At 44.3% G+C, this 21,937-nt stretch overlaps 1 protein-coding gene across 21 annotated transcripts in view; it reads right to left on the reverse strand.

Annotated features, from left to right (window-relative positions):
• LOC118504855 (voltage-dependent calcium channel type A subunit alpha-1-like) overlaps positions 1–21,937 on the reverse strand; it is an 83,792-nt gene that overhangs the window by 31,246 nt on the left and 30,609 nt on the right. For 11 of the 21 annotated variants that reach the window (XR_004905354.1, XM_036039888.1, XM_036039871.1 and 8 more), the window contains exons 3-14: positions 17,957–18,168; positions 7,601–7,783; positions 7,239–7,511; positions 5,935–6,035; positions 4,848–5,003; positions 4,552–4,772; positions 4,367–4,470; positions 3,305–3,420; positions 2,662–2,721; positions 1,707–1,811; positions 1,011–1,040; positions 19–216 (exon numbers count right to left, since the gene is read on the reverse strand). Coding sequence is in view for 20 of the 21 variants with exons in the window: in XM_036039888.1 (XP_035895781.1) it covers positions 19–216; positions 1,011–1,040; positions 1,707–1,811; positions 2,662–2,721; positions 3,305–3,420; positions 4,367–4,470; positions 4,552–4,772; positions 4,848–5,003; positions 5,935–6,035; positions 7,239–7,511; positions 7,601–7,783; positions 17,957–18,168 (1,759 nt within the window). In the remaining variant the exon portion in view is untranslated. Of the gene's footprint in view, positions 1–18; positions 217–1,010; positions 1,041–1,706; positions 1,812–2,661; positions 2,722–3,304; positions 3,421–3,958; positions 4,075–4,366; positions 4,471–4,551; positions 4,773–4,847; positions 5,004–5,934; positions 6,036–6,923; positions 7,025–7,238; positions 7,512–7,600; positions 7,784–15,066; positions 15,390–17,084; positions 17,565–17,956; positions 18,169–21,937 lie in introns of those variants that run through there. The other 10 variants (XM_036039890.1, XM_036039875.1, XM_036039886.1 and 7 more) reach the window with 9 other exon arrangements.

Here is a 21,937-nt window from a genome sequence, read left to right on the forward strand (position 1 = left end):
AGCAGTGAAGTTACTTACACAAAAACTGTGTCAACCAGTTCGGTTGCCCGTAGTGCTCGACCGCCACACAGACGGTGTTGAAGAACACAAGCACTATGACGAACCAGTAGAACCATTGCGTTTTCACCGTGTGCCGGATCCAGAACCGGAAGCGCTTCTCCGCTCTCCAGAATCCTTTACACTTTCCTTGCGTTTTCACTTTGGCTTTAAGGTATCCTGGAAGAATTAAAGGAAAGCAGAGCATTAGCGATGGGAAAAGAAGAGAGAGGAGCTGCGCGTCTAGCTACTGAGGCAGAGCTAAAGACTAGCTGCAGAAATCGATATGATGAATAGATAATGAATGCAAACGATGTGTGTATGATACAGTGCTAAGCAGTTGAATTAATTTGTAGCAGTTTAGTCTGACCTTAAAGCATATTATTTACAAAGCACTTAACTCATTAAAGCACACTAGTTTGATACTAAGCACCTGCATATTTTGATTCGTTGATCGCTATTTACACCTCGTTATAAGCGTGGAGCCCCACAAAGAGCTCCTGAAGGTATGCAAAATGTTGTCTTGTTCAATGTTACTGACGGATAGCTCCACTATTTTTCAATCAATATTTTGCATATCTTCGAGCCTCATCACCAATCAGTTGTTTAAGAGGTCCATAAGCTGATGGCTTAGTTTCTAAGAAAGCTTTTTTATTGTTAATCTTCTCTTCCATCTTGTAACACTTTTGATTTACCTTACTTGCCGGTAGCTACCTTCATAAAATCTACAAATGTACGCATCTCCTTTTGCAGATCACAATCTCATGTTTATCATGGCGAAACCAATTCAAGCACTAGCATAACAACCTCAAACCCTTACCCAGTACTTCAGCATTTCCGAAAAACATTACATTGGCAATTTTACGAGTTACTTGTACAGAATAAGAGATCGTATACAAAAAGCCACTAGCACCTACGAAAAAGCTTAATAATTTGCTTGAGAAGAAAAAATTTTGTAACACACAGATCCGTACCTTTACCTTTCTTGCGCTTCGGAACAAACACTGCGCAGGGAAGCCATTGGGAGGTTTGGTTTTGCATTTTGATTTTTTTTCAATGTATTTTGATTTATTTTTTTTCAAGATAAAATGTAATGCACAGCGTTGTGAGACAGATCGCGGGGCAGATGGGGCATACAGTGCATGCAACATGAAATAGAAAAGACAGATGAAGAAAACCCAACGAACAAACAGGACACAAGTAGAGTAGAAACAAAACCAACAAACAAACGGACAGATAGACAGACAGACAGATAGGAATGGAGCATATAAGAGTAGTAGAACACCCAAACAGGAAAACCGAAAAAAAAGAAACGGAACACGATCACAGACACGGATAGAACACGTTTGCTGACTTTGTTCGTCACTGGGTATGTTGTGTGTGTTGGTTTGTATGTCTGGGTGTTGCATGTATAATGTAATGTGTTTATGTTAAGTTTAGTGATTCCTCTCAAGAATAATAGCTCCTTTAATACAGAGTTTATAGTTTACGGATCGCAATAGCAATCTGGAAACGCCTAAAAGTATGCAATTGCGTAAACAAACCGTTTTCTCGCTTGTTTACACCTACAAAAAAGCTATCTCTTGACAGGAATGTGTGTGTTTTATGTGAGTGTGCGTGGTTTTTTGTGTAACAAAGAAAACTATCTCAAAAAAATAAGTTCAAGTTACCGTCATCACCACAATCATCGTCCGGGTCGTCCTCTTCGGTGTCGGTCGACTTGGATTTGCCGAGGTTTTTCAGCTTTTTCCGCTTGGCAGCCGCACGCCTTCGAGCTACATTATCCAGACGAGCAATCCGGAATTGTGTGCATTCAAAGGACAAGAGTAGAAAACAGTGTTAAAAAAGGTAAATTTTTACATGGGATCCGAAAAACGCGAAAAGGATAATTATAAACAGATGCCATGAGTATTTTGTTTTCCCTCTGTTTGACAGCCCCAATCGCGCTCTCTCTGCATTTGTTGACTCTCTCTCTCCCTAGAGAGAGGTTTTGTGAGTATGAGTTTTTCCCGCGCACTAAATAACAACACGCACACACGTTCGCCCGGAAACGGATGCACGAGCACAGGCTCACGTGATAAGCGTGAACACTGGCGCGGTGAACGCGTCTGTTCATCGCGGCCGCTGTTCATCCGCGTGTACTTACGATGCCGGACTTGGCTAGGGTCGGGTGTCGGTTTGGAGCACTGCGAGTGGCGCATGCGAAGTGTACCGTGAGTGGGGCTTTGGTATTTGTTTGTGCAATACCAGCGCATACGGCACACGTGTCGTCCCGTTGGCAGGTGTCCAATTTCGCAGGGTGACTGAAATGTGGGTTTTCGTCCAAGCGGACGGTGGTTCGGGGCGCGGGCACACATACGCGGGTGGCGGTTGCTCTAGTTTTCCTGCATTGTTTCATGTGCGGGTGCGGTGAACCGAACCGGTTGCTGTTCGATGTCATAATTCATACCGATCGTGTCGCGGTTACAGTTTAATTGTATTCGTGTGTCGCGTTCAATGATAACGCTGGCAGGGCAAATCACAACCGGGCTATACTTTTGTGTCAGCATACGTGTTATGTGTGTGTGTGTGTGTCAAAACGGGGAAGAAGACAGGACAAATCTAGACACAATGTGTACTACGAACCTTCCATAATGTGCAACCGTTCCTCCTCGGTGGTGCGCTCTTCGGCCAGGATTACCTCCTCTGTGTGTAGGCCGGATGGATGCGTGCAGAGCGAGAGAGCGAGATGAGGGAGACCGTTTGTTGCCAGCGACGCCAGATTGTTGCAGGGTCCAATATCCAGGCGCACATACATACGGGTGCGTGTGAGGTTGTGAGTGTGGGTGTGTGTGTGTGTGCGTGTTTGTGTGTACATATCGAGAGTTGCAATGAGTGTCGTTGAAATGGGGAGAATCAAATGACGAGAGTAATTAGTAAGCCAATTAGTAGGCGCTCCGCAGTCGCTCAGCGTATTCGGGGAGATACCAGTGAGGATGGAAACGAGGACTTCGTGCAAGATTCCGGGCGGAGGGTGGATGACGTGCAAGGGACATACCAGGGAGGAGGGGGGGAGGGTGGTAAAATGCGGGAGAGACCCCTTCGGAGGGCGTGTTTTTGTGTGGTGTGTGTGTGTATGTGTATGTGTGAAAGGCTTTCATATGCCCAATCTTCCGAAAACAACAATGGGGGGTGTGGAACAGTGGGAACCGGATGCTGTTGGATGTGTTGAGCGGGATGTGTTCGTGTGTTGGTACATGCACAAGCCGAAACAATAGCAATACTCTACCCGCTTTACAAATCCACTCGACGTAACCGTTTAGCTCTTTCTCTAGCTGCTGTTGCCTACGTAGCTTCAGAAACTCTTGGCGGTTTTCTACTTTTTCCCTCTCCTTTGCAAACTCTCTACGGGAGGAAAATCGGGAGACAAAAAAAAAACCGGCGGTTGAAATAGTAGGGCAGTTAAGGAAAGCCGAAACGATAGAACGAAAGAAGTGGATTCCGACTGGTGACTAGGCGATTTGGCTAGCGGATTGGCGTCTGTTTTGGCATGGCAAGCTCGCGCATAATAAACCGGAAGATGTTTTAACATAAGTATTTGTCTTCTTCTTCCATTCTCTTTTTGTTTTTGGCATACGCATATCGCGCTGTAAGAGCAGGCAGGGAATGTACAGAGTAAAGAAGGAGAGAGAGAGATAGAGAGCAAGAAATAATGCAGGGCAGGAAATAAACTAAACACAGGAAACAACTAAAACCCAAAATACGTCAAGGTGTCAAACCATACGGAACTAAGTGGGTGGTAGAAGGGGAGCAGATATGGGGCTGGGTAAGGGTGTGGGAGAAGAGAGAGAGAGAGAGAGGGTTTACAGGCAGATCGTTCGAGCGTGCTACGCGAAGCCGACGGATCTGGTTTCGGGAAATCGAGAAAAATCAATTTTAAAACCTGCTTGAGTAATCCAGTCGAGATAGGATGTCATTGCTTCGACAAACATTTGCCTGGAGCGACACTTGTGAAATTGAGCCTGTCGCTCAACGCGTCCCCTTTCGTTGGAAAACTCTCTGCCGTGCCGCGGAGCCGGCGGGTACGTGAAACCGGGTTGGCAAGGGAGTTGGATGGCACACACACACACATATGTTTGGCACAATAAATATCAAAATCAAAGAAAACAAATTGTCAGGAAAAGAATAAAACGTAGAGTGAAAACGAGTTGTAAAGTCAGTAACATATCAGAGTCGGCTAGACACAAAGGAAAGATCCGCCAACGGTTTGGAAGATCTTCGATGGTAGTCAGGGGCCCGGTCCGGGCCGACGTCGCCTCCGTCGCCGATCGGCCGAACCCACTATACCTACCCGCTGAGCACACCGAGAACTAGATTAAGCATGAAAAAGGAGCCGAGCACGATGAGCGGCACAAAGTAGATCCAGTTAAACGTCGAACCGAGCGCATCGTTCGTCTGGGGATGGGAAGAAGAGATAATGGCGCGTGTACGATTAGTGCAACCGAACCGCAGCCAATTCGTTCGGACGGCACCTACCCAGTACAGTATCGCCGTCCAGCCCTCCATCGTGATGCACTGGAACACGGTTAGCATGGCGAAACCGATATTATCGAAGCTGGTGATGCCAAAGTTCGGTCCTTCCCACTGCTCGATGCACGTGCTGTCGCTGCTGTTGCAGACGTACGCACCGGTCGGTGCTATCGTATCGTTATCTGCATTGCAAGGCGTCGGAAATTCGCCCTCCTTCACTATTTGAGCTGCAAAAACGCAACACGGCCCCAGGCGTTAGTGAAGCGGAGCGGACGTTCGGCGTGCGAATGGCGCATACTTACAGATATCCTCTAAGCTGTAACAACTCCTGTGCAGCGCGCCGGAGTAAAACTCTAAGCCTATGATTGCAAAGATAACAATTGCAAACAAGACCAACAATCCTATCTGCAGCAATGGCGCCATGGCTTTGATGATTGACTTTAAGACTACTTGTAAACCTGATTGGGGCCGCATTGTCGATGCGAAGAAAAGTGAAGAAAAGTAATGTGCGTCAGTGGTGTTGATTGGATTAGCGATACGTTTGTGCTGCTATACCACGAGAAACCTTGTTAAAAATAACGAAACAACTGTGTTTGGGCGAGATGTGCTGTAATACCGATTGCAACCATATTGACAAAGTTATGAAATACGCCCAGAGTTATGCAATTGGCAAAGATGCATTGCATTTAATTAGTTTTTGAGCGATTGTTTTTTGTTATTTTTATCAAGGTTTTCTTACAGGTACCAAACTATGAAAAGAGTCTATGAAAAAAAAAACAACAAAACACAATAATAACAAATAAATAAGCTTTAAAACTATCTGGAATTAAACTGTCAGCTAGTTTTAACTAAAGATTATGTTTAAAATACAAATAAAAATTATATCCTATTAGTATAATGAAAGCCAATTGACTTATACTATAAAATCCTTTCTCAATTCAACAACGAATTTAACGCCTAAAGGTATGCAATATACTGTTTGCACAGCTTCGGACTATGAGATACTCTAATGGCGAGTCACAAAGGATAGGAGAATACTTGAAACACATTTTTAGTGTCCATTATTTAATAGCCAAAGGACAATCTCTCTTTTATTTGGATTCTTTACTATGAAAAACAGGAGCTTTTAAATGAAAGTGAAATTTCACCATACACTAACTAGCTAGACTATCTGGTGATATCACATTAAAGTACGTAATATCTAAAATTTTGTAAATGATTAACCAATTAAAAAAAAAAGTTTTTGAAACTCCAGTTCTAACCTAATGAAATAAAAAGTTATCTAACTATAAAAAAATCAAACAAAACAACGCTAAATGCATGAACAAACAAACAAAAGGAACTATTGCTAGATTTGCCAACAGTGCCGGCAGCTAGTTGACTACTCACTAGGAATTCCAGAAACTAATTTTAAGGGCCTTAACACACGGATCGCCCTTAGTGTTCTCAGATCTACTTCCGGTCCCTTTTGGGGGAACAATGTGATGAATCTAGCAAACAAGAGCAATCCCAACGGGATAAGGTTTCAGTTAGCACGCAGGATAAGAGTATGATTTAATGGCAGCGGATAGCATTGGTAGTAGGCGAGATAAGCGGGCTGAACCGCAACATCGTTTCGTTTCGGTGTAGAATTGTTGCGTTAGCTTTAGCCCCATTTACCGCAGCCCTCAATAAACCCTTCAAGGTTTCATTGAACATCAAAGGTTTTTCTTTCTGTTTTCTCGCACCCCTGACGGAAATAACGACAGTATGGAAATTATTTTACGACTGCGCTGCAAACGTATCCGAATCACAATCAAGATTTCTTTTCATTTGTTGCCGCACTTGACCTCGTCCGGCTGGCTGGCCCGGGTGCTGATCCTATTAAGGTCAATTTCACCAGCAGCAGCAAACACTTCTTCCCATTAGTCTGCAACCTTCGGGCAGCGCGATTCGGGTTTACGATGGATTTTGCATATCCCACCGGTGGCAGTTCTTGACATACTTTGGATACAAACAGCTCGAAATTGAGCAGGGCTGAGTACGTTACTAAAGAACAAAAAAAGAACCACTACATCCTAGGTTTCTATTCCTAGCGCATAATAAAGGACAAACCGCGGTACAGTACAACTAGTAGCAGAACGAAACGGAAAGAATAGGGAAAACAAAACCACGGCTCTCGCCAACCACTCGGTCAACGAGAGCCAACAACAAAACGCGCGCGACTGGCAAAACTGATTTGTATGTGTATGTGTGTGTGTGTGCGTTACACACTGTACTTGTCTAGCTCTATAACTGGCCACTATGGAAGAACTATGGGGTTTTGTTTTGGGCTGCTTAATTCGCTAGCATTAATTGACAGTGACGAAAAACAGCAAACGCCGGCATCAGTCGCTTACTTGGTATCCTTGAAACAAGCTTAAGTGGCCGCAAAACACGAAATGATCGAAGCATTCGCAAATCAACATCAACGTTGGCCTCAGCAAAAATAGTCATTGAACTGTGCGAACAAATAAAATAGGCATTTTAATACCGAGTAGCTGCAGCTTGATCTAGTAAAAGTTTTTGTACTGAAGATTTTGAAGGTGAAAAATCGGAAAACAACTAAATACACGGCTGCTTGGGCGATGCTCCACAAGAGCTTCGCTTTTCCTGAAAGGTAGAAGAGGTGTTTCTTGCTCCGATTTCCGCCCACCCCCCAGTCGCCTACTTACCCCGTAACTACGACGAAAAAATCCATTATGTTCCATATGTTCCTGAGGTAGGAGTGTTTGTGCATAACAAACCCTAAGGCGAGGATCTTCAGTGATGCTTCGACGCAAAAGATGCCCAAAAAATATGCTTCCGTTTTTTCCAGCTTCTGAGCAAGTATCGTCTTGTCCCCATGAGGTAAGTGCTCCTCCAGAGCCAATACCACGCAATTGGCAATGATTGTCAGCAGCACAGCGTACTCGAACGGAGGCCATTCAATGATGAATCGTGTGTATCTGGCGGAATGGGCAGTTTTGGATGGGTAGAGAATTTTTGTGGTTTCGTCGTTGCCTGCCGGATAAATCCTGAAATTCGATGTACTCACTTTCTAATGATGTTGTCCTCTGATAAAATAAATAACGAGGTGGGTCCGCCTCCAGCCAGAGGCTGACCCCCTTGACTGCTGGGGCCACCCATTCTATCAGCTAAATAGTGGCCTCCTTTGCGTCCAAACTGAGTCCCGTTCGAGGTCTGACCTGCGAGCGCCGCCTCTTGAGCCGCTGCTAACCTGTGGGAGAAAGGAAGGTATTTAGTATGGTTTTAAGTATTAGTCTTCGTGATAATGTTCGTAACAATAATCCGACATCATTTTTGCTTTTTTTCTCCGTAATTAAAGAAATCTGTATGATGCGCCTAATCTTATGCAATGTTCATGCACACCGGCAATAAACCAATTAGTATACGGGTTATAGCATCGTAACGATGCACCAAGAGCAATCACTGCCATAAAAACTGCTCAGCTAAAGCTTCAATTCAACTGCAGCAGCATGTTTCCGCATTGTAAAGTAAAAGCAGCTTATAAAAAGTGCTCTTGATTAAAAATTGTCCGCATCAACAAAGCTTAATTCCATCAGCGTTGTTGCAGTAAATCATCTACCGCGTTCAATGGACACCGACAGTACAGAGATTACCTCGCCCAGGCTCTGCTCAATCCCATAAAGATTGATTGCAACTATCTTGCTCCCCTGCCTATGCATTCCCAGGCTTCAGCCATCGTTCGCATGCATTTGGTTCAACTAGCATTAAATCAGGTCGAACGCTTCAAGCCCTGGCCCAGGTACGCACACGCCCACACTGGAAAGGATGATGATGATGATGATGATGAGCAGGAGCAGTCAGCTTTTCCTGATGAAAGAAACTGCAGCTCATCAGCATCAGGGGAGCACTAAAGAGCACCATAATCAGACGGCTGCTGTACTACTTCGTTAGTTGATGTCGACTGCCACTGCTGATGCTGCTGGTGCTGCTGCTTTTACCGTGCTGCATCGACCTGGGCAGGATAAATTTAGCACCGGCAAGCAGCACGGCGAACAATGCAGCAACGAGCAAGAGATCCCACCCCCGTTTTACAGGATGCAACCATGATGGATGAAAAGAATGGCGCTTTATGCTGCGCCAGTGCGCTCTCCGCAATAAAGTTCATCAACCGGACGGGTAGCCGGAAACGGAACTGGGTCAGCAAATGGCCGCTGGGATGTGGTTCAATTTGCTAGACTAGCAGGAAGATTACTAGCTGGATATCGGTTGCGCTCGGCCGGATGCACGCTTATATGCGGTACGGTACGGTGTTAGTAGTGTCACTATTAATCGACTCGCAACGCTAATCGCCATTCGACGAGCATTACGCGCAAAGCCCGCTCGCTTTGTTTGCTCAGAACACGCAAGTTTCACGCCCGGGGCCATAAAAGCAGGAGTCATTTGTTTCGATTCAAACAAGTTGCAAATTGTGCTCGGCGCTCACAAATGGTGTGCAGAAGGCACCGGTCTGAGTTCTGTGCCTGTAGCTATGCTCAGTGCTCTATGGGCTGGACCTTTTTTTTTTTGTTTTCTGTCCTCCTTTCTGAACAAATCACAACAACCATTACGCGAAACCACGTACTCGAGGAAGTAAAGCGACACCAGGTACAAGGATTGAGTACGAGATTTGGAACAAACCCCTGGATATGGGCTTTAGTCACGAAGTCCTAAACTGGCCCGTGCATACCGAGTGGAAGTAGCGAAACGATTTGTTGTTCCGCGTTTCTCTGTTCGTGGGGAGTGAGAATCGCGTCCTTTTGTCGGATATCTCACTTGAAGCTTTGGAGTGATTTATGATTAGTATTTATTGATTTTTATGTGCAATGCTGCTTCCGTTCGAGTATAATGCAAAATACCATAAATTCTTCAACTCTATGTTCTTGATAGAACGCCTCAATAAATGTAAAGTTTATCTAAATGTTTTGAAAAGCAATATTATGTACGTACAAGAAAAAAATGTCAGAAGTTTGTGTTGAAATAAAGCAAAAGCAATAGAAAAAATGAATGAATTGTATTCAATATATGTACTCCTAAAAGTATGCAATTTGTGCTTAATTTTGACATTCAATTAAAACAAATCTCAACTGATGTGATACGGAGTGCCTACTTTTAGGCGTAGAATATAACAAGCGTTTCAACTGCTCTTTTAATTGAGAATTGAAGTACATAGAAGGATAGAGAAGGATTGCAAACTCTTGTCAGGACAATCATATCCTCTATGTGCTACTCTAATTTTCATTTATAGCCTTTAAGCAATAGCACCTGGAATCAGCTAGTATAAAACGAAGGCTCGGAACAATCTAATTGCCCTCCTTTTCACCTTACAATGGACACACATTCCCTACGGTGACACGCGGTGGCCGCTTACTAATCGCACCATTTACGCTGCGTGACAAGGACCTCGCCCTCGAACGATGATTGATGTTGGTGAATTAATCTACATCGAGCAGCGTATCAACTGTTGCGCGTGGTGGGCCAAAAAGGAAAGCTGGACCACACCACATTGCGTGACATCGTGCAAGTTGACTGTCGCTAAAAATTACGATTAGCGACGAAAGTGAGTAAATTATACTCTCGATGATGCCATGCCACCAGCCAAGCGTGGGATACCCTATTGCCTATCGTTCGTCGAAGCGTACGCTTGTTTGTCATTTCCGGCACTGTTTAGGGCAGCGCGGCCGTAACGATCGCGTATCATGAAATCACCATTAATTCAGGTGAATACACAATTTGACTCGGCTGCAACCCGAAGCAATCCGGACGCGCCATAAATTGTCATGTCCTTCTCATGCTCACGGCTTTCGGTTATGGGCGGCATGACTACAACCAACACCAAAAAATAGCGCGTCAGTCGAAAGGCACGCTTGAGTGATCATATTTAACCTTACAAGCACTTAATTCACGTGAAGGATTTGGGACGCCAAATCTGGTGCCGCTCGTCGCTATCGTCTTCACCGACTGTCGAACACTATCTGATCGTATAAAACATTCAACTGGGTAATGTATTCCTTTTTGCTTCGTTACGGGTGCAATACCATCATCGGTCTCTATATCAACAGTCGTTTGTACCGTACTCGTATCGCCTTGGAAAACAGGGGAAATCATGTGAAATGTGACATAAAATCGTCTAAACTGACATAAACTTCGAACCGCAGGACACCGTCACACGTCACACTGCCTGGCAGTAAAACAATCAATTCGGTATGGTTTGCTGTGGCTGCCAATCCACCGTAACGGGGTTAGACAAAACTGTCTCTCTAAATTATGTATGCACACGATTACGTCACACGGGATGTCCTCATACGGCAACAGGACAGCAACAGCAATATCACGTCGCAAAGTGTAGGAAAGGCCTTCACCAACACATTTTCCGACCCGAACTACAGCAACAATGGTGGTGTTTCAGGCAGGGGCTACAGGAAACAGCCCGCTGTTGTTGGACGAATCGAAATGAAAATATTAATGCGAGACCTATGGAAACACTGTGCACTGTAAATAGAATGCACGGCGATGATAATGGTATCGAAGCCGCCACCACCAACACCACTGCTTCTCATCCGACCCCACGTGGTGGCGTTGTGTGCAATAATCGATAAGTCAACACATAAACAAGTCTGACGCTTTACCGTTCGCGACTCAAGTGCCAGACCGTATTAAATGCGAAAGGATGGCGGCTACACGAGACACACTACACCTTACGTTGGTCCTATCGTGTGTTGGTGGTCAAAAGTGAGAGAAACAGAATGCTATAGGGTGTTAGAAGTCTTTTTACTGCTCTATAAAGCTCGACAAAAATGAAAGTTTTTCAATGAAAATTTTGGATAATTGCTGTTTTTTGGTGGAGGTGCCTAGTACTTAAACGAAACTAACAAATATACTCGATTAAATTGGATGGAGGCGCCCAGTACTTCATGGAAATAAATATAAAAAATTAAAGCTCCCAAGAGTTATTTTTAAAGGGTCTTAAAATAATTATTAATTTTAAACTTATCCTTATATGGATGAGTAAGAGTAGTATTCTTAGACGCTATTAATAGAGAGCATTCTAAAGCAATCTAAATCTTAACGCTACTTCAAACATCTTACGATATCAATTAAGAATATTCAATACTGATGTTGTATTGATATTGATATTGCATAGTGGTAGCGACAAGAGGTTTCAATTATACAGGATTGATTGGGAAATTCATCGTTTTCCTGGAATCTTTATTTCAAATAAAAAATTAAAAAAAGGAATATTTTACAAATCAGATAAATATGTCATGAAAACATCTTAAAAGGCTTTGGTGTAAAAAAAAGAAAAATAATATATAGATAAACTGAGTTTTAGCTGGAAAAAATCAAAGTCATCGAAGATATAAAACATCACAACAAACTCCTAGACAGGTATTTTAACCAGTTTTTGTTTTGGTCCACCCCATAGTGCACCTTTGACCCAACTTTCGAAGCAACATGCTAGCTAGTCTTTGGAAAATTATTTCCCTCGCACACATTAAACCCATCTCACTGACACTCCCCCTTTCCCAGCTCACCGGATTAACCCCCATCAAACAAACGCCGTCTGCGTCACCGGGAAGTGTGTAGGTGAGTGTGTGTATTGTAAAAGAGAAATGCACAAAAGCCTCAAAGCCAAACAGGACCTATTTTTAGAACCCACGTCCAGGGCATCCACGCACGCACGTTCCGCCGTGGAAAATAGGAAAAGATGCCATAGATTTTCCTTCTGGCGCCGCTCATCATTAGGACACGATTGATAGCCACGGCCGATGCGTTATTATTTACGGTGCCACGCGTCACCCTAGCGCGGACCACCGGCACAGGTTTCGCACATGAAGCACGATTCGTGTCTCGCCCGCCCGAAAGCGTTACGGCGTTTAATGGTGAAATAAAATTATCAAAAGATTACATAAGACGTACGCCGGGAGGCGGAAGAACAAAACCGAAATGCTTCAACCTTCGTATCCTTGGCGCACGTTCGATTGAAAGATATCGGTTACACTGTTCATTAGAGTTGCCGGCGAGCACACTCCACGCCACGCGGTCGCACTAGAGCTCTACGTGGGACATCAGGAAAATGCGACCAAGATCAATAGAGCGCGTCCTTGAACGTGCTCTAACAATGTTACCAGTAACGGGCATACACACACACACCGGAAGGCTTGCCACTCATTGTGCAACAACAGCCTTTTGATTCGACACCGAAGGGAAGCTGGATGTTTTTACCGCTTTTACTTCACCGGCTTCCGTCTATTATTTTGGAGTAGTTTAACACTTCTTTCCCTCATTGAAGGTCATTCGCAAGCGAAAGCTGTCCGTGGGAGACTCGGTTCAACCGAAGGATCCACGTGCGAAACAGAGCAAAACAACGACAACCACCTCACAAAAAAGCAAGCCCACGATGATTCGAGTGCCCACAATCCTAAACGGCTTTAGAGAACCGAACCCTCATGATGCATGATGGACTGCTTTCTGACAATGACAGTGAATCGGAAAGCCCTGTTTTGAAATGGGTGTTTTCCGATGGTTCACCCACCTAGAAACGGGAGAAAGCGGTAAGCTAAATTTGCTACTCAAATGGTCGATTTCCACTCGATTGAAATGGGCGATGACGACGATTGTGATGAACGGGCTTGGGACAGCAAATGGGGACCGACGTTCTCTCGTTTGACCTTTTTCTTTGCGTCGAATGCAGTCGAAACCTGATCATGTAATTGTCTGTCGGTGGGATGGAGGATGATGGTTTTTGAGTCTAAAGCCTTTTCATAATTTGTTTTCGCTGTAAAGCGTCAGGGAATTGGAGATGGAATATTGTGACCTAATTTACTGTGGAAGTAACATTTATCTCCACTTTGAAGTAGGTCAGACATTTATGAGTGTATTATTATATTTGCTTGTAAATTTTCCAAAATTATCAACTTTTGTTTAGACCACAATTTTTGTGAAAACAAATTGTTAAATTAGTTTTAATACTTTGTAAAATATTGTTTTTAATTATATTGCATACTTGTAGGCGCTATGGGTCGAACATTATTTTTACGAAAAAGATTTAACAAACGCATCACTTTCGAAACATACATTTTGTGAAGCTTTTTGAATTTAATAACAAGATTTGTTTAATGGCTCCAACTATTTATCTTTATTCCATATGTTCATCACACTATTACACTTCTTTTTAGCTGGAAAATGTTTAGATTTTCTTGCACTTTAATTTTTTTATATGAAATAATAAAGACTTTTGTCTTGCTTCTCCAACCCGACTGTCAGGAATTTTATAATTCAATACACTCATTTAAAAATAAAGCTAGTAATAGCATTATCATTATAATTTGAGGTTCACATGTGCCTATTTGCTTCAATTGCATACATTTAGGCAATTTTTAAATATATTTTACCCATAGAAATTGAATTTACTCGGAGTGTTCAACGAAAATTCCAGATGATTTATCTTCTCGAGCATAACCATCAAACATGTCCCTCCAGTCCAAAAGACTGAAAAATCCAATACACTCATCCAGAACCGAACAGCTCTCCAACTGTGCTTGCTCGGCAGAGTATTAACAGATTCCTAGAATTTTGTACTTCACAGCACTCCCAACACATGAAATCGCGTTTTTTGCCTCACGTTTTATCTCAATCCCGCCTGTTCATTAGAGTGTACGGCAATACATTGAAGAACAAAGGAAAACACTCTGGCCCAGCTGGCTCTAGCTGTTGGATCACTAGAGCTGCCGCTGGAAAAAGTTGCCAAATTCGTAACACATGCTCCAATGGACCAGATCAAAGTGGATTGAAACCGTGTAATGGTGGATAATTTTAGACGCCTGTAAAAGGTAAATTGAACGTGTTTTTTAATCGATTAGCAAATGGGTTTGAGCTTGCCATTTTGCCCCTGTCTGCTTATGTGGTATGCCAAAGCGAGCTAAGCTAGGAACTCAAGCCAGTTCTTTGAGGTTACGATGTATAATTAAGCATATTAAGAGCAAGAGTACGTTGTGTAAAAGGAAGAATCCGAAGCGATTTTTCAAAAGGATTTGCTGTTGCCTCAAAAACCCACCATTCGAAACCATCGACATCGGTTGACGTGGAGGCCGACAGGGCGCTGCTCGTACTTCGAAAACCTCCAACGACAAGGTGACAAAACATGGTTTCGATAAATAGAACGAATGCATTGATTTTCTTGCCTATTCTTGTCCCCACGCTCCCGCTCCCCGCCCTTCCGTCCCTTCCCTTTGTGGGTGGTGGAATGCAATAAGCTACGTAGGCTTCATTTGCATAGCGTCGCAAGAGCGGCTATGGAAAAGCGTGAAGCTTGTGCTTCGGCGAAGGACAACGGAGCAGTACCAGCCGAACCACGAACCAGATTTCTGAAACTCGATTGCTTTCTTTTGCATCTGCTTGATTAACGCCTCGCTGTCCCACACACACACACACACTCACTCAGCCACGCAATACACCCACAAGGAGTCGTGATGTTCCCAGAGACAAAACACCCACCGTCAGTTTTTCCCAATGTGCAGTACCAGCGTTGGACGACCGCAGGGCCATATTGGGTTACACCGAGCCACCGACGTGAGACATTTGTGCAGCTCCGGGGCTTTGTGCTAGCGTATATAGCGACGAGGGAATGGTCACAAGGAAACCAGAAACCAAAAACGCCCCGGGTGGTGCTATTTCCTTTGTTTCCGCTGCAGCTGCTGGCGTTGCACTGCCTTCACTTCCGCACTGCTCACAGGACACAGGAGAAGAAAATCAAAAAATCACTTGCACTCACTCACTCACTACACTTTATGCCGATGCTAAAAATGATTTTAAGAGCCCTAATCGGTTGGTTTGGTTCACGAAAAAAAAAGAATCAAACAGAGGAAAGAAAAATCACTTATTGCTTCGTATTTAGCGTTGTGGCAAACACTTCGAGCAAGACTTCATAGGCGCGAGCTTCAAACAAACCGCACCAGATGGCGCTTCCGGTAATCGAGGGAAAACACTCTTTTCACACTACACAGTTCGCTTTCTCTCTGCCCGCTATCTCACGTGCTGGCTGTTGGTCGACGGACCGTGCACCGTACGCTTCGACTCTCCATGCACACACACACACACGCGCGCGTTCACATTCCCATATAGCTTTCTCTCCCTCTCTTGCGTGTTATCAAACTCGTACGTCAAACGTGAACTAGAACTGCTGCTACTGCTGCTGCTGCTGCTGCTGCCTGTGAGGTTCCGATGACGACGACTAAGCATCAAAACCTCACCAGCGAGCACACACACACACACACACACTTATGCGCCGAGACACAACAGGACTGAGACTGACTTTGGCTGCCTTATTTTCCACCCTCGCGGTAGGCGACTTTTCTTCAACGAAACTGGCAGCCCCAATCGGGCTTTTTCTTTTTGTTATGGACACACACACACTCGAGCGCACATCGCTCTCTCTCTCTCTCTCTCCCCACTCAGTACGCTCAACCCTCGCTCTCACTCTAACCAACGTAAACGGGGCGCGTTACGCGAGCCCTGTAGGACTCCCCCATTCGCTTGGTTGCTCCATTTCCGCTGATAAAAGGTTGGAACGAACACATTAACAGAGGGAGCGTAGGCCTTGCCCGCTTACTCAATGCCATCCCGAAGCCAGGGCTGGCAGTGCTCCGTTGTGTGCGTGTTTTCTTTCCCTTCTTTTTGTTCACCACTTTGCCACTATTACATTGGTTGGGGGTTCAGGAGAAAAAAGAATGGGGGAATCTCTAGGTAAAATGGGAAAAATATGGGACATTCTAGGGGAAGGTTTTTCCGTTTTTTCTTGAACTAAAAGTTTAAAATGGGTGATCAGTATTTGGAGGCTTTTCGATTAATTAAAAGTCGTATACTGAATTCAAGACACATTGGGAGGTAGTTTTCTCTGTATGGTTAATGTACTGTGTTACCTCGTCTTCTGACACTTGATCAAAACTCCCGGACAAATGAAAGCTTTCAGGGTGAAATTGATTTATGCTCCGTGAAAATTGCAGCTGCACTGAACCATTAACCGTCGGGAATATGGAGCACTTCAATCACTCAAATCGAATTAGGGTAATTAAATTTTACAAACTATACAACTCGCACTCTCTGCAGGCCCTTCTGATGTGGCCTTTTTTCTTTCCTCCCTTGGTCCAACGCAACGGGCTGGCTACTGGTGACTGGGATGCAAATGGCGATAATGAAAACCACGGGTGCTGGGTGGGGCGCTTTTCGCTTTCGAACATCAATTCACTTCACGCCTGCTTACGATTGCACACACAGCGATTGAGCCGAGATGGAACTTTTTCTACACGAAGACACTTTAAGGTACGATTTTTTACATGCACATTATGTGAGGTTTCCCTTAGCTACATGGGCACTGGAGATTTTTTTCTACTCAAGCAAGTTTGCACTTCACAAATCTAGCACAATGGAATTCGTTTCCACGACCAGTATTCCAACCATCTGTGCTGCAGCACATGTATTCTAATGCACTTCACTTCTTATCACCTTCTTTTTACCTTTAGAGGCTTTTCTTTTTCAGCTTTCTTTGAATTTTTTTCTTTTCTTTTTTCACTGGCACACGCGAGCTCAAACACGTTCGAACGGCTTGGCTGCTGGAAATCGAATGAATGAACAGGCCCATTTCGGTAGAAATGATTTTTCCACCGAGTCACCTATTGTGCACACACACACACACTTTGCAACGGTTCATTTCGCTCTTTTGAAGAATTACCACACGCACACACATTCAAATCGCCGTTGGTAACACACGCACACCATCGTGTAGGGTAGCACGTGCGGCACTGATTATGGGCCGACTGGTTTTTGTTTGGGTCGATGACGATAGCATGGCGGGCGTTTGCGGCCAAATTCAACCGGCTGTTGTAAACGCCTAGCTGTCAAACGGTAGCGGGAGCCGAACACGCACACACTAGCACAACGCAACGCCGGTGGGTGTGACGGGGTGGTTGTGTGGGTGGGTGGGACGAGGTTGTGTACGCCTGATTTGTAAACAGTGGGGAACTCACCTCAAACTCGTGAGTTCTTGAAAGCTTTCAAAACACTGGGCGTCTCCATGGAATTGTATGGAGCTTTGAGGCACCAGGCGTCTCCATCGAAATATTTCAAGCGAATATTTTTTTATTATTTCAAATAATAAAAGAACCTTTTTCTCGATCTCTCGATTAAAATAAATCAATTCAATTATGTCTCACTAAAATGATTTTTAAAATAAGCTTCGACTCAACCCGATCATTAACATATCTCAGCTAGATGAAATTTTCACAGCTTTCGTAGGTGATTCTAAGATGAAATATTTCACAATCTTTATGGTGAAACATTCCATAAGCTCGTCGGTTAAAGCTTTATCGTATCTTCCCATAATACTTACATGATGTCTCCTAGTTTCAGTCTTGTTTGAATTAATGCACAGCTCTTGTGGTCACTGGTGGTCACTGCACGCCGTCGCCTCGGTGACACCCGCGGCGTGTTGACACCATCGGGCGGTTCGAGCTGCAGGTTGAGATTGTTCCCTAGGCGCACCATCGGGGACGAACCCCGCCGTCTTGTCGACATATGTCGACCTCCTACACTTCCAATCATCTGTGGACGGGAAAGAAATGCAGTTTTTCGCAGTTAATTAAGAGTTTCTTCAGAAAATCGAAAAAAAAGAACCGCGAGGATACAAAGCTGGAAAAGTTATAAAAATATACCCGAAAAAAAAATCCTTGAGCAAACGAAACAGCATACCTTAACGACTCTTTTCGCTAGAGTCAACGTTCATAAACCTTCAACCAGAGCGGTTATAATTAATTGAGTTTGCGATGGCGACACACACTATCACACACAAACACACAAACACACCGCTAATGCCTTCAAGTTCAAGAAGCGCTTCGTCGTTTTAATGAGGTTGTAGAAATTGCAACGATCGCTCAGTCTGCTGCGGCCTCCGCTGCTGTTACTATTGCATACATTCTGGCGAAGGTGGTAGAATAAAAGTGCAATGCAAAACTTACTGGAGCTCGAGCGGCACAGCAGAAAATGGCGCAAGAATGGAGCGATGAACTTTCAATACGTGTACGGCCCGGCCAACGGATCCTATTGAGCGATGGCAGCGAGCACGGCAAGACCCAGAACCCCAGAAGTGTAACATCTTGCCGGTACCGGGTAGACAACCGGGTAGAAAATGTGAAACTAAAAGCCGGTTGATCCCTTGCAGCATTTTTCATCAACGCTCACAGACCGGAGCAAAAGAAAGCGAATCATCTACCTTTACACATTTCTGCCAGGTTCTGTCGGGCAAAGAATCCGTCGGTGAGTACCTCCGTTAGGAAAGAAAAGAAGTCGGTTCCCGGTCGACCATCGTCACCGTCGTTCTCTGCCCGATGCCTTTTCTAATAAACAGCGCTCAGGAAAGGTTGGAGTTTTCTGTTAGCGTGAAAAATAGTTCATTTCACCCTATCATACCTTCCGCTTCCCTCTCTTTTCACCGCTATCAGTCACCGACAGCTTTTTTATGCTATTTCCGCTTCGTTTCCACTTTCGTCGAGCACCATCAGAAGCAAACACATTATGCACCTCGGAAATGGAAAACATACCGAGAAAAAACAACGCGCGTGAGATCGACCGCACCCCGGAAAGTACGAGCGTCGAAAAAAAAATTGATCCAATAAGCTCTCTGGGAAACCTGTTGGATGGATGGGTGCTGGATAGTACCACATGGTGCACGTCTGCATCGCTTCATAAATCTATCAACGGGTGCATTTTCTAGCATTTTATATACTTTTCTTGATACACCCTTGTCCCACATCTTCCGGCTCTCTGGTCCTCCTCATCCTAACTTCTTTGTGTGGAAAGGTTTTTTCGCCCCTTTTCACCACTAAAACACCCGGATGTAACACTAATTGTTGGTAATGGAAAAGTTTTACGACGCCACCGCAAAACCAAGCCGAGATGCCTTTCGGTGTGTTTGCCAATGTACCGCAACGGACGGAAGTGAACGAAATGGCGCCGTGCTCCGGAATTCATCGAAGCGTCTCGTACCGGTCGTAAAAATGGTAATCGATGGTTCGTCGCCAAACGTTTGGTGCATCGAGCAACCGAGACCCATCCGATTGCGAACGTTTCGAATGCAGTTTGATACTGCTTTTGCCACCTCGCTTTGTACGAGTCTCGCCCGGGGTTTGTGTGAATCAAGATATCACTTTTGGGGACGTGGGGATTACGTGAGAAGTACGCTCGAGGATTACCGATGAAGGTAAGCATCATTGGAAATCAATTGAGTGGAATTGCGAGTGAAATGCAGACCAGATGGTGTACTTGTGTAATGTTCAACGGTTATACGATTATTCGAGCAGCAATGCATTTGCCAGCGAGTTCTTTCCAGGGCCATCCCTTTAGGGGTTCAATGTTGATTTTTGAGATTATTTCAACGTTTTTAAAATATTCTGAAATGTTCCTTAATCATCGTTAGTGGTGCTTAACTCAACAGACGAAAGTCTGCAATCTATGTGCATGAACGCCTTATAGTATGCAATCAGCAAAGTAACATATCTGAGCTTATTGGTTGTATTTATTTTTCTTCTATGTAAGACTTTAACAAATTATTCAGAATTTAGAAGAAACCCTACTAGTGATAGCAGGGCTCCTTACTAAAGCAGTGCTGATTCAAACTTGGATAAATCTTTGTTACGGTAACTGTTAAAGTAGATTATTTTTGTGGAGGCAAGGATCAAGGCTACATGCCATCTATTAAATGGACTTCGCTGATTAAAATGATATTTTCTGCTCAGATATATTAGGACATCAGAAGGTGACGACCGATATCAGTACAAAACACCTCAGCTAACCAGGACAGACGATGGTAAGTCAGGATTTACAACCATAGAATTGAGGACCTCCGACAAATTCTCCGCGGTCCTCCTAAGTCTAAGAAAGAACATTAAAATTCCATAGAAAATCCTGTCGACAATGATGTTCAATGTGCAAGATCCTCGAAACAGCAGACGCTCTGTCTGGAGTCGAGAATGTATTGACGATGGAGGCCTGAGAGGTTCTTCTGCTCGTTTCCTTCTCGAGACACGGATTCATGAGAACTTTAGCGGTAAATAGCAATATGTCTATTCCAAGGACATTCTACTTTGACTACACCAAATAGTCAAAATTGCAGTACTTCGAATTTTAATACAGCGAAGCCTTACACCTAAAGCCTTATGCCTTGTGATATGTCAAAAGCGTTCTCTGCAGACATTCTTGGAGTCTAGCTCTGATAGGATTAAAACGTAATGAGAATGACACTACATCTCTCACTCTGTAATTCGTTCGTACTATCTCCAGTGCAAAACTCACTAGTAAGCTAATACAGTCGATTAAGATGTTGCTGTCAACTTTCCAATTCCATCTCCCCCCCCTCCAGAAACCACATCCATTGCTTTGAAGCTGCATGTTTTCGCACATTCATTGCCAAGAGAGCCACTCTAATGGTACTTTACCGTCAAGTGCAAAAACCATTAACGATGGTTAAAAAAGTTAATCCTTTCCGGGAAATATGTTACATTACGGCAGGCGCTTTGTCTCTTCTAAGCGCCCCGCCATCGCCCTAACACCGCTGTCAAACGTCAGCGAAAGGAGTTTTCTTACCTAAGCAAAGGACAATAAGGAAAAACAACCGGGGCTCTATTTCGCTTTTAAATTTTGCACACTCGCTGTACCGCTGCTTCAAGCTGCTGGCGGAAAGCGGCGAATAAGCTTCAAAAGAATGCTCTCTATTACGACAACAAGATTGAAAACTCTCACACACACACATGCACACTTTGGAAATTTCTTCCCACACCCGGAATGGTGGCCCGGTTTTGTGAATGGTACTTGCAGAAGAGTGGCCATACTTTTTTTTTGTCGCTCTCGCTCTCCATTTCCTTTGCGAAACGTTGCAAAACAGTTTCAATACGCTGCTGGTCCCTCCCTTCCCTAACTAATATTCATTCGCGTTTCACATGGAAGGCCCGCGAGACGGTTCCCGTCTGGACGAACGGGTGAATGACAGGTGTTTACGGTTAGTGGCATGGGAATGCATATTTTCCCTTTTTGCCCGCCCGATCATAATGCCACGATGAAATGCACTTTCCCGAGACCCCCTCCCCTCCTCCACGACGGAGGGAAGTTGTGGAAAAAGACAGGGCCGACACTTGCAAAAGCGCGATGGAAATGCTGTGTACACCCGTGGAAAGTTCTCCAACTTACAACTGCACAACGGACCAAAGAACGTCCGTACAAGATATAGAGCTGGTTCTTAGTGTGTGTGTGGGTTCTGCAGTTGCATTTAAAAAACTTTCCCATCAACATCACCGTGATGTTCCATTGCGTAATAAGCCCT

Source organism: Anopheles stephensi, chromosome 2, assembly GCF_013141755.1.
Source record: "Anopheles stephensi strain Indian chromosome 2, UCI_ANSTEP_V1.0, whole genome shotgun sequence".
In the NCBI taxonomy this organism is placed as follows: Eukaryota; Metazoa; Arthropoda; class Insecta; order Diptera; family Culicidae; genus Anopheles; species Anopheles stephensi.